Source organism: Parambassis ranga, chromosome 1, assembly GCF_900634625.1.
Source record: "Parambassis ranga chromosome 1, fParRan2.1, whole genome shotgun sequence".
In the NCBI taxonomy this organism is placed as follows: Eukaryota; Metazoa; Chordata; class Actinopteri; family Ambassidae; genus Parambassis; species Parambassis ranga.
In genome coordinates, this window is record NC_041022.1 from 21040952 (window position 1) to 21052403 (window position 11452).

The 11452-nt window shown below is 39.7% G+C and overlaps 1 protein-coding gene across 2 annotated transcripts; it reads left to right on the forward strand.

The window, feature by feature from the left end:
* The first annotated feature begins 4313 nt into the window (after positions 1 to 4313).
* stx10 (syntaxin 10) lies at positions 4314 to 11452 on the forward strand. 2 transcript variants are annotated; one of them, XM_028411923.1, is made up of 9 exons: positions 4314 to 4384; positions 4842 to 4917; positions 6846 to 6939; positions 7419 to 7513; positions 8314 to 8376; positions 8808 to 8909; positions 10070 to 10176; positions 10519 to 10613; positions 10897 to 11452. In XM_028411923.1, exons 1-9 carry the CDS (start codon positions 4350 to 4352, stop codon positions 10971 to 10973), a joined length of 744 nt encoding a protein of 247 aa, XP_028267724.1. In that variant the 5' UTR covers positions 4314 to 4349; the 3' UTR covers positions 10974 to 11452. The 2 variants fall into 2 exon arrangements, with proteins under 2 accessions (XP_028267724.1, XP_028267718.1); XM_028411917.1 differs by having other exon boundaries at positions 4335 to 4371; positions 4823 to 4917.

An 11452-nucleotide genomic window follows, 5' to 3' on the forward strand; every position in this document is an offset into this window, starting at 1 on the left:
AAAGTCAGATGCTATGAGGAAGTGATTTAATGGAAGGTATTTCAAACGGTTCAAAACAGAAACAAGTCGAGCAGCCTTAGGTTGTGTCAGTCAGTGTTTACATTTTGGTAAAAACCCAGCCAGCAGTTCGAAGAATTTACGTGGGTGAACAAAAAAGTGTCTCCAGTTACTCGGGAGTTTCTGCCCTCCTCTCTGTCTCTCACACACACACACGCGCGTCACTCACTCACAACCTCCATATATGGCTCATCCGGTAGTAAAGCCCCGTGGGGACGCGCACAGTGGAAAAGCCATGACGCGGACGAGCAACCGCAACCCCTCCTCCCCGTGCGCTCTCTCTCTCTCTCTCTCTCTCGGTGCCCGGGCACAGCGGTGGTGGCGTCATCTGGATTCCATATATGGTGTTGTCACCGGTGTAAATAAGGTTACTAAGCAGCGGCACGGCTGAGGTCAAACAGCAGGAGCCTGACAGTCCACTGTAACGTGATGCATTCAAGTCCCATAGGAAAAACGCTATTTCAGATTTGCAGAATTAAAAACACTCTTATTCTGCAGGGAGGAAAAGGTGTATTCATGCAGTGAACTGATGTGCAAGAACTTTCATTGCATTCTTTTTCATGCATTTCTTCTAGTTGCAGAAATACTATTCTTTTATCTAAATACTGTTCAATAAAAAAAAGGTACACTAATGAGTGTTTCTCAGTGTGAAACGGGGAACTGAAAGATGAAGTTGGTAAACCATAAGTGTCCTTTTGACTTGTGGGTTTAAAAAAACACATCCTGTCACCATGAGAATCGTTTGCTTTTTGGGAGTTTTAAAATATTGTAGTTATTAAATATAAATAGCAGTAAAAATAACAAAATTCACAACTGTGCCACAAATTCTTCAAACTAAACAAATGTGCTGCTGATCACGCCTATCTGTAAATCTGTGGCTCTTAGTGCAAGCTACACTCATTATCAGTTACACTATCACCGCCCTAACATAATTTGATGCTGCTAAAACATGCAAGCAGTTGTCATGGAAACCTTTCCCATCACTACTTTTCATTCCCACATGACGTGAACATGGCATCAGAAACACAAACACTCTCTTGGATACCAAATGTTTAGTCTGTGCAGTCCTTTGTAAGCGATGAGCAAAAAAGTTTTTCATGAACATACAAATCTGCTTTTACTAAAAAAAAGTACATATATTATTTTAATATAAATATTAAAGACATAGAGAGACATGCTGGCCTAGGAATTTCAAAGAGAATATTTGTCCAGTCTACATCAATTTTCTGCACTTTTTAAACATATCTTTAAAAAAATGGTTACTGGTGTGTGTTGATAGTTTAAATCAGATGGAATCACTATTTGCTCATAACATGTGCAGGTAATGTGTAACTCTTTAAGATGTCCTTAAGCAAAGAAAACAACCGAACATGACTTTACTTCAGGTCTATACCCGACTAGTCGCTATGGTGACAGTGTTATGTGTGATTATACTTAGGCTGCCTGTGCCGGAGGCCAAATGGGCGGTAGAGAGAGAGAGAGAGTGTGTGTGTGTGCAGACCAGAGGGTGGGGCCTGCTTTTTCAATGTGCTGTATTTCCCTCTATAGTATAAACTGTTGGTTGGTAGGATTGGGAGGTGACCTAGTTACCAAACTATGACACATACAGGGAGAAAGCATTAAAACTGTTCCTACAATTAACTTTAATAAAAGATACTTATTTCAATGAACAACACATGGCCTAGAGATAATGGTATAGTTGTAAGATTTAGCACCCACACATTCATGTTTTGATGTTTACTTTTGCTGCAATCTGTGCACATTTTTGGGTATATTTTGCTTATACGTGCCGGTGGCTGTTTATTCTGCTAAAAAAAAAACCTGATCCTTGGAACTTGCTTCAGTACAAACCCGCAGAGGATTATCACATGACAATGCAGGTCCACACAGTGTTTTAGCACCTTTCAGCTAATTTTTACTGTTGTCATTAAACAAAAAAAAAAACAATTTTCAATGAATGCGACCTACCCTGGGCTGACTCTTTGTGTCTCATTTAATACTTTCTGTGTAAAACTTTGCATGCATTATGAACTTACTGAGCGTAGTGTGTGACAGAAATTATGATAGCAATATTTTTAGTCAAATTATTGACTAAATGAATCCATACTATACTGGTGCTTCCTGGGGGATAAAACTGTATCCTGTTATTGAGTATGAGCCTCAATTCACATCCTGCTGTAGCAGTGTAGTGGGGTTACCCGGATGGAGTAAGCTATTGAGCAAGAAACCATTACAAGTCCTCGACTTTAACAGCCACCTTCTCATCCAACAGCAGAAGAGATGCATGCATTGTGGTTGTATCAGTGAGCACAGCACACAATGTATAAAAGTCTAAACAAGTTATTTATTTTTCACAACTATACTGCTGGATAATGGAAAATGTTTGGAAAGAGGGGACACTTTCATTATTACTTTTTTTAGCAAGAGATTGAATTGAGCATTAGAGACTGTCTTCAACCAGTCAGATCACCTCTTGCTGTCATCACCAACCTTTTTTTCTATTGCAGTTTACCGATTGGTCAAAATCAGTAAGTGCATGACTGATGTCATGAATCTCCTGCTTGATTTGTGAGGTAAAGCAGTTAGTGAATACACAGAAGCTGAGCAAAATCTTAAGGACCAGATGAACAATAATATAGTAATTTATCAAATGAGCAGCTATTTTGGCATGGAAATGAAAACTCTAATTATTGTATTGTGTAAATATAACATATGGTTCCAGCTTCTTTCAAATTTTGGTGACATTACAGCTCAGACCAAAAGTGTCACCTGAAAACATCATCTTAGTCCTTGATCAAACATAAATGTACTCAGCAGCAGCCAGCTGTAGCCTACTCATGTCTTCCAGAGCTGAAAGTAGGCAATCCTTACAAGGAGCACTTGAAGGCACCACGGGGGGAATGGGGGTGTCTATTTTTAGACTCGGCTCTGACTGCTTCCTCCTGCATATTGACTCTGGGCCCGTTTCTTTTGTTTTACTATGGTGACTTGGTTCATTTCAGATGTTGTTTAGTTCCAGCAGAGAATATTTTCCTGCCACATCACAGATGACACAGGCTTTCTACTGTGGTCGATCAAATGATAACAGCATCAGGGAAGTAACAAACAGCCCTGACCCTAAAAGTCTACTGTTAATTCAACATCATGTGTGAATGGGTTAAACTGAGTGATGTCATTGCAGATTTTTTTGTGTGTTTTTGCCTTATGTAAGATGTAAGATCTACTGGAGTGTGTTTTAATGCCGGCAATTCAAAATAAAAGTGAACAGGAAATATTTTGTGATCAATTCTACCCAATAACACACGTATGATTTTGTGTCATTTTATTAAATCATAAAATTCCCTTTAGCTGCAGTCACATAAACAAATGCTCATTCTGAATGTGCTTTTGGATGAGGGGAAAACCCATATGTTGTTTTCTGGGCAAAAAAAATGTGTGATAGCCTTCAGCTGTCTGAATGTTTTATCAATAGGTTTCTATTTCAGTTTTTCCTCTTTAGCCACAGTGATTTGTCAATGACAGGATGATGGGGCTAAACTGATAATAACTTCAAATAAACGTTAGCACCGTTTCATCAGATGACCTTTGGAACGTTTTTTCGTTTGTTTATTTGTTGTTAAAACTGCATTTTGGCGCTTTCTTCCAGGATATGTGTATGTGTAATAAATGACATTTATAACTACAGCTGTGACTTTTCACAGGACAGGATGGGAGGAATGGGACAGGAGAAGGAGGAGCAGAGGGGAGGAAACAGGATGAAGACAGGAAGGAAGGAGCTGGGCAGGATGGGGTGGGATAGAGAGAATATCCCACAGGAACACATAGACAAATGGGTGTGACAGGACGGACAGAGAGAGAGAGAGAGAGAGAGAGAGAGAGAAGCAACATGTAAACAGATCTGGAGGGTTTGCTGAATGTGCATGTTTTCCCCCTAGCAACACTGATACATTTCATGATTTTTATAAACAATTTGTCAAAAAGAACTGAGGAGGATTTGTGTGTGTGGAGATTGACTGTGACATAATGATGTTAGATACATGCCTCCACCCCTTACAACAATAATAATAATATTGCTAAGGATGGCTTTTTTGCTTTTTTGTTTTCTGTATATGTTTTACCGCATATCAAGCCAAATCAAAGTCCAAAATAAATATTCAATCTCAGACAGAGGCTGTCATTCATTACACTCGATCATTGACCGTGTATGTTTTTTCCGCCTCGTGTTCAACAGGGACGTCAGTGCCCTGTCTGAGATTTGCGCATGCGCTGGACGTGAAGAGGAAGAAGGCAACATGTCGATAGAAGACCCGTTTTTCGTTGTGAAGGGGTAAGAATAGACACATTTGGACATAAAAGTCCGCGGTATCTCAAGTTAATTCTAGGCCCCGGCCTTTCCAGTGGTTAGTAACACCGCGAGTTGTTGTTCTCATATTAGTCAAAGTTATATTTTTGAAGTTAGCTCAGTGGCTAACTGTAGCTAGCTAACATCAGTGCTACAGTACCAGCACTAGCTGCGCAGATGTAGCCAGTGTGTTAGATGCTTGTAAAGATTAACAAGTGCCTGTTTAGTTTTTGATGCAGCTGGCACTCAAAACAACCGGGAAGGGAGCTTTTGTTTTCCATACAGCGTGAAATGAAGAGAATAAGTAATGGTTTGTTTTGATTGAAGCGTGGGGCGTAGCAGCAGACTTCAGCATGAAACACAGCCAGGTGGCAGGGTGAGGCCAGCTACCGATCAGTTTCCTTGCTGATAACGTCTCTTGTGTTTGTATTTGTGTGTCCAGGGAGGTGCAAAAGGCCCTTTCTCGTGCCCGGGGCCTGTTTGATAGATGGGAGGAACTCTTGCAGGATGGGACGCAGGTGGGACTGTGAGGTTATGTGGTCATCAGTGTTGGGCACGTTACTTCGGTTTTCTTAGGTTTTCATCTGTTTACATTTTCTAATAAAACAAAAAGTGACAAAACAACCAGCAACACAGCTGCCTTCAGTAGAGGAAACTTTAAAAACACGAGTAAAACAGACGACTATCTGTTTAAATTATAGGCAGCTGGACTTGACAGTGATCCTCAGAACTTAAAGAAGCAGTGGTCCATGAACACTGACATGGGAATCTGGTTTCCAGACAATGAAATATGCTTGATAACAATGCAACAAGCAACAACAAAAAACAAACAAAAAAACACATGAATTTTCATTCATTTCTATCTTTGTACAGGACACACACATGTAATGTTTCATCATTACTATAGACATATGTCTTGTATATTATTAGCACCTATATAATGATATAATAGACAACAGTTAAAGCTATTACCAAATGAACAATAATGCTAATCATTATCATGGCTGGTTTTAAATAAATGCTTACAAAAATACATAGAAAGATGAAAACATTTACTAGACATCAACACAGCGTTTAACTAAACATGTAATCAAAGTGGTGTCAGGCATGTTAGACTGACATTTCAGTTACTGGAATCAGTACAATTGCGTACGTGAATAATAATAATAATGAACAATTATGCCTAAGTTTGGTGAGTTTTTAAGCATGTTCCGGCCTCCAAAAATGCGTTCATTGACGCAAAACAAAAACACAAAATGAACCCTAATGTTCCATTAAGGCTTAGCACCACTCAGTGCTCAGGGCCCTAATAAAAGGAGGGTAGTGAAATACAGTTGGCAGCTTGATAGCATACATGGCTCAAATCTGCATGCTTTTGATTATGATATATTGTTTCTCTTGCCTGTATGTTGTTTGTAGTGTTTATAATGGGCTGTATGCATTGTCAGTGCTTTAAAACTAACTCTGTGGCAGATATGGGTCAGTCTTGGCATATAAATTAAAATATAGGATTAAATCCAGATGCACTTTTTTTCAGAAGTCCCTGACATAATACTCAGGCAGCCTTCACATTTAATATCTAAAGAGGACATCACATGAGTTACTTTCAGATCCAAACACTTCCCTCAAACAGACTTTGAAAGCAGACCTGGGCAAAGTACGGCCAGCGGGCCACACCCGCTCAGATTTTGCCCGACTTTCAGAACTCTGGGATTTGCTACTTTTAACCTTTACTTTAACTCTAATGGTTTTCTTCTGTAAAAGATAAGATAAGATAAGAGATAAGATAAAAAAAAAACATCCTCATCTGTGCTGCTCTGCACTGTGTGTGTGTCTCAACATACAACCAGCACACACTCAGAGCAGACATGGACACACACACAGAGGACAGAGGAGTAACCAGTAAATGACAGCAAAAGATTCTTACAATGATGAAAATGTAACGGGAGCATATTTATAAAGGTAGATACTGTGCCAGTGATTTCCAATTTATATTATTATTTATGAAAAAATGTGGCCCTTTGCTTTTCTTATGGAAGTCTGTGGTCCCCACCCCTGATCTAAAGCAACATGCCCACTTTCAACTGCAGTAAACTAATGTCCTATAGTTTATTATGGCATAGTAACTATTGACCTCAAATGTAATAAAATTATTATATGATATAGCATAAGTTGACACTTTTTGAATGAGGCAGTGAATACACATCTCAACCTCAACCTGGAAACTACTAAAATCCCATTCTCCCATATTCATATGGTTTAGTTTCTAATTAAAAGGTTTACAAGTTCAAGTTCATTATTCAGCACTAAAAAGTTTATTCGCATCTAGCGTCAGTAATATTAATCTGGTGTGTTATGTCATTGGTATCAAAGCCCACATGGTAACAGATCGTAATAAATATTTATGGTGTTGATAGAAAACATCTTTTGTCATCTGTGATCTCAGGTGAGCCGTGATGAGCTGGACTGGAGTGCCAATGAACTGAGGAACTGTCTAAGGGCCATAGACTGGGACCTGGAGGACCTCAGTGAGACCATCAGTATCCTTAACACATGAACAATAGTCTTTCCCTCATCCCCACAGCCCCTATCCTCATATGACCATCTGTATTTTTAAAACAAACTAATGCTTTGTTTGTTCGTCTTCACACTAATGCAAAAATGTATTCACATTTTAAAGACCACAAACATGCTGCTAGCATATTAAACAAAGTTTCAAAATTTAAAAATATCCATTCAGCAGTTTTGATGATGTCTTTCCCAAAGAGGGAATGCAGCCTTTTATTTACTGACTGAACTTCTCATTATATTATATTTCAGGAGAGCCATTATCAAAAGAGCATTGATTATAAAAGAGGCCTGATGTTGTTGATGTTATTCTTTTTCTTTCAAACAACCCTCTCTATGGCAATTTCAAGTGCTTGGCAGCTGTTGATATTTAGTTGAATGGCCAGATACCAACATGTGTAGCACACTTGTAGCTCCACTGGTTTGTCTGATAGGTCCTTGACTGGCTCAGGTATTGTGGAGTCAAACCCAGGAAAGTTCAGATTGGGAGACAATGAACTTCAGGAGAGGAGAGACTTTGTGGAGCGAACCAGGAAATCTGTTCAGGTAACTTTATCTTGTGTCATCCCATATATGTTGGTGTTTGATTCTCTTCCTTTGTGTGTAATATGAATGAAACGAATACAACACTAAGTATAAGCTCTATTGCTAATCTGGCCATTGGAAACTTTGTACAGTAGATATGTAGCAGTTACAATACAATACAAACATGAACAACTTACATTTGTAAGTCTCTGATTACATATTACCACTACACCAGATGAGTGTGTTTTATTTTGAAAAGGGTCTCCAATAGCTACAAGTGGTCACATTGGAAGAGACACAACTGTACAAACATTGCCTGGAAAAACTCTGTTGTGTTTTGGCAACAGGAGTGTTTCTAGTAAAGCTCACAGACGGTGTCAAACATCTTTTAAAAGAGCAGCTCCCACAGCCGAAGCACTCAGTTATTTATGTGCGTTCACAATGTTTTTGTTGTAGGCACACATAAAATTGAAAATAAATAAATTCCTGTCAGCTCATTTACTTGCACTGCAGCCCCTCACTTTGATTGAATTGAATCAATGTCCACACTGTAGGCACAATAGAAAATATGAGTCAGTGTCTAACACGACTTGCGGGCGAAGGTACCATTCTTAAAATAGAACTGAGTCATCTGAGCCAAACAAAGGAGCTCTGCGGAGGAGGAACAAAGGACTTCATGACATTTTGATTTGCTGGCCAGTGAGTCTGGCGCAGCAGCAGAAAATCCTATTAATGAAGCCGTCAGGCTTTTAAAGTCAACTTTTTGGTACTATTGTGACAAACTGTAGAATGAAACGTACATTGTTTGTGTGTGTTTATAGGAGATGAAGGATCATTTGTCCAGCCCCTCTGCTGTGGCTCAGGCAGAGAAGAAGAACAAACAGGTTGGTGGACGTCTTAACCTGACATCGAGGTACACGGTCTGAATCATGCCTGCATCCAAAAGCGGTGTTAACAATGCAATGGCACATCTTATTAACTCTAGTAATATTGTCATTGCAATAATAAACAATTATTATGCAAATTATAAGAAGAGAATCCTGAGCTAAACTCAACTTGGGACACCAAACAATTTGACGTTTTGTAACACATGGTTCATGCTGTGTCCACAAAGTGAGTGTACACATGAGTACAGTTAAATCTGGGAAATAATGCTGGCATGTTAGTAAGAAATGTAAAGTAATGTCTTTACAGATTGACTAACACATGCCTCATCATATATATGATCTCTCTGTAATTCTGGTGTTGCAACTGCTAAACACACCCAATGCACACTTTTTTCTTAAGGATATGTCCTTTGTGTTCTGGGCTCTAGGCTCTGCTGGCGTCAACGGCTCAGGACAGGTCAACTGGACTGGAGGCTCATCTGGTGTCTGCAAACTCCAGATTCATCCAGGAGCAACAGGAACAACAGCAGGTAGAAACAGATGGAGGAAAAGCGGATGGAAAAATCAATTCATAAAATGGTCATCTGTGACTAAAACTGATCAAATAGGATGTCTCCACCTCCAAAACCTTCCATATGAAAATCAGACTTAAGCTTCTGTATGTTGTCATGGTATGTCATTAGGTCATGTTAACCAGAGTATCACTTGGTGAGAGGTAGTACCACGTGATAGAAACGATATATGGTAGAAATGATGATGAAATTTGTATGACAGAGATCAACCTATAAAAACGCATGTTGGGCGGAAACACACACTCACTGACTGCACTGAGTTAAGGTACCGGTTGTGCAGACACAAAAGCGTTCACTTATCTAACTCTAGGGGATGTTTAAATGTTCTGCCCGTCACGTTGCTGGCATAGATAAACTAAGAAATGATTTTATTATTATACTGTAAATTAATAATAGTTCTCGAACCAATTAAGTGAAATTGGATTAATTTCCCATCGCACACCTGATGATCTCGAACGCACACTATGTGCCGCAGCACTGGTGGGGAAACGATATGGCATGGCACTGCTGGAAAGAAACTTTATACCTGAAATATGTTTTATTATACAGTTTAGGTTTCCTCGGGGTCTATGTAATGTGTTCTGAGAGGGTTCTATTATAATTTCTATGCCAAAGAATATATTGTGATATATATCGTTATCGCAAGAAGCTGCAATGTATATCGGGATGTGAATTTTAGGCCATATCGGCCATCCCTAGTGAGAGGAGAGTGTCTTTGTAACAAAGAACCAGGCAGTGGCGGAAGTGAAAGAGATTAAATACAGGTGGCTGTTTTACGTTCATAGTCAGAGAGGATGAGCTGTGGGTTTGTATTTCCTGTAGTGTGGGCTCACAGTGGTGTTGAATGATTAAAGAGTCATCACACGTCCTGTGTCAGTTTGTGGTTTTAGTAGGAAATACTAAGACACTCTGCATGTTCATAGCTTTTGATGTAATGATATAAAAAGATGATTATTTCTGACCTTGTAATGTTTCAGAAGCTCGTTTTAGTTGCTGTCTCCATCTTTTTCATTCACTTTTTTATTTGTAGAACAGCGTAGTGTGATTCTGTAGCACATTTATGAACATTGTTCTGATGCACACATGATCCATATAATATAATGTGTTTGTGTGTGCAGCTGATCATGCAAGAGCAGGATGAGCAGCTGGAGCTGGTGTCCGGAAGCATCAGAGTCCTCAAAGACATGTCTGGACGCATCGGAGATGAGCTTGATGAGCAGGCTGTGTGAGTGCATTGTACATGTTTGCGTAATTCTCAAAGGACAGTTCGGTTTGTATCATGGTTCTGAGGTCACAGGTTTTGTTTCGGTTCGGCTTACACTGGTTTTTAACACCATAGATCAGCATAAAATATATATCCTAACATTTACCATATTTCAGCATCTTTACATTTTAGCCACGCTCTTTATGCATCGGAAGTGTCACTATATCAGCTTTAATCAACACTTCAGTATCTTGTGAAGCAACAAACACTCCAATCTCCTAATCACATCGTTCAGATACACTTTCCGTGGATTGTAAGGATTTGTGAGGTTTCTGTCTTTTAACTGTGTGTTCACCTGTTTAGTATGCTGGCAGATTTTGGAGATGAGATGGACCAAACGTCGTCACGCATGGACTCGGTCCTAAAGAAGCTGGAGAAAGTCTCTCACATGACCAGCAGTAAGTTTACACGCAGGAGTACTCTCTTTGCAGTCATTAGTTACTATCAATGTGAAACTGCTTGTTGTAACAGATACCAACCATGCTTATCTCTGTTGCTGGTCAGCTGGGAGTATGTGCTGACTGTACTTTTCCATTGCAGGAAAAAGCCAGATTTTAGTGGGGTTTGGTTGTAAAAAGGGTTGTCATGTGGGAAACTCAACCGTGGCATTTATTAAATGAATTTCTGATTGATACGTGGATAAAAGAAAAAACTGGCTGACTCCTCTGTTCTGCGTGTCAGGTCGGAGACAGTGGTGTGCCATCGGTGTACTTGTCACCATCATGATCGTTGTCCTCATCCTCTTCTTTGCCCTCTGATGTCAGTGACCTCTCAGGCACGTTCGTCGACTCCTCCATCCTGCCAGGGTGGAGGGATGCAGATGGAAGAAGGGCGTCTGTCCGTCCCCTCTCATCACATGCTTTTTATCACAGCAAGGACTGGTGATGTGCAGAGCTACGTTAGGATGCGATCCTCCTCTCTGCTTTTAATAACACTGACGGAAAGAGGAAAACTGCAGGTGAAACCCTGGTGGTGTTATGTATTTCATGTGGAGCATAATGGTTGTTGTGGGAAGTAACGGTACTCGACAGGAGGCTGCTGCTGGCTTAAAAACACAAATCAAAATATGCTTTTTTATGTCTGTTGTGATTTAAAATGTACATCCATTGGCAGTATGTTTCTCATGAATACAAACATAGGTGTGTTTTAAGCCACCAGGAGATGTGGGAAGGGGTGGGGGCATATGGATGGGGGTTTTTTTAGTGTTGCCTTAAATATATTTTTATACCACTTTGAA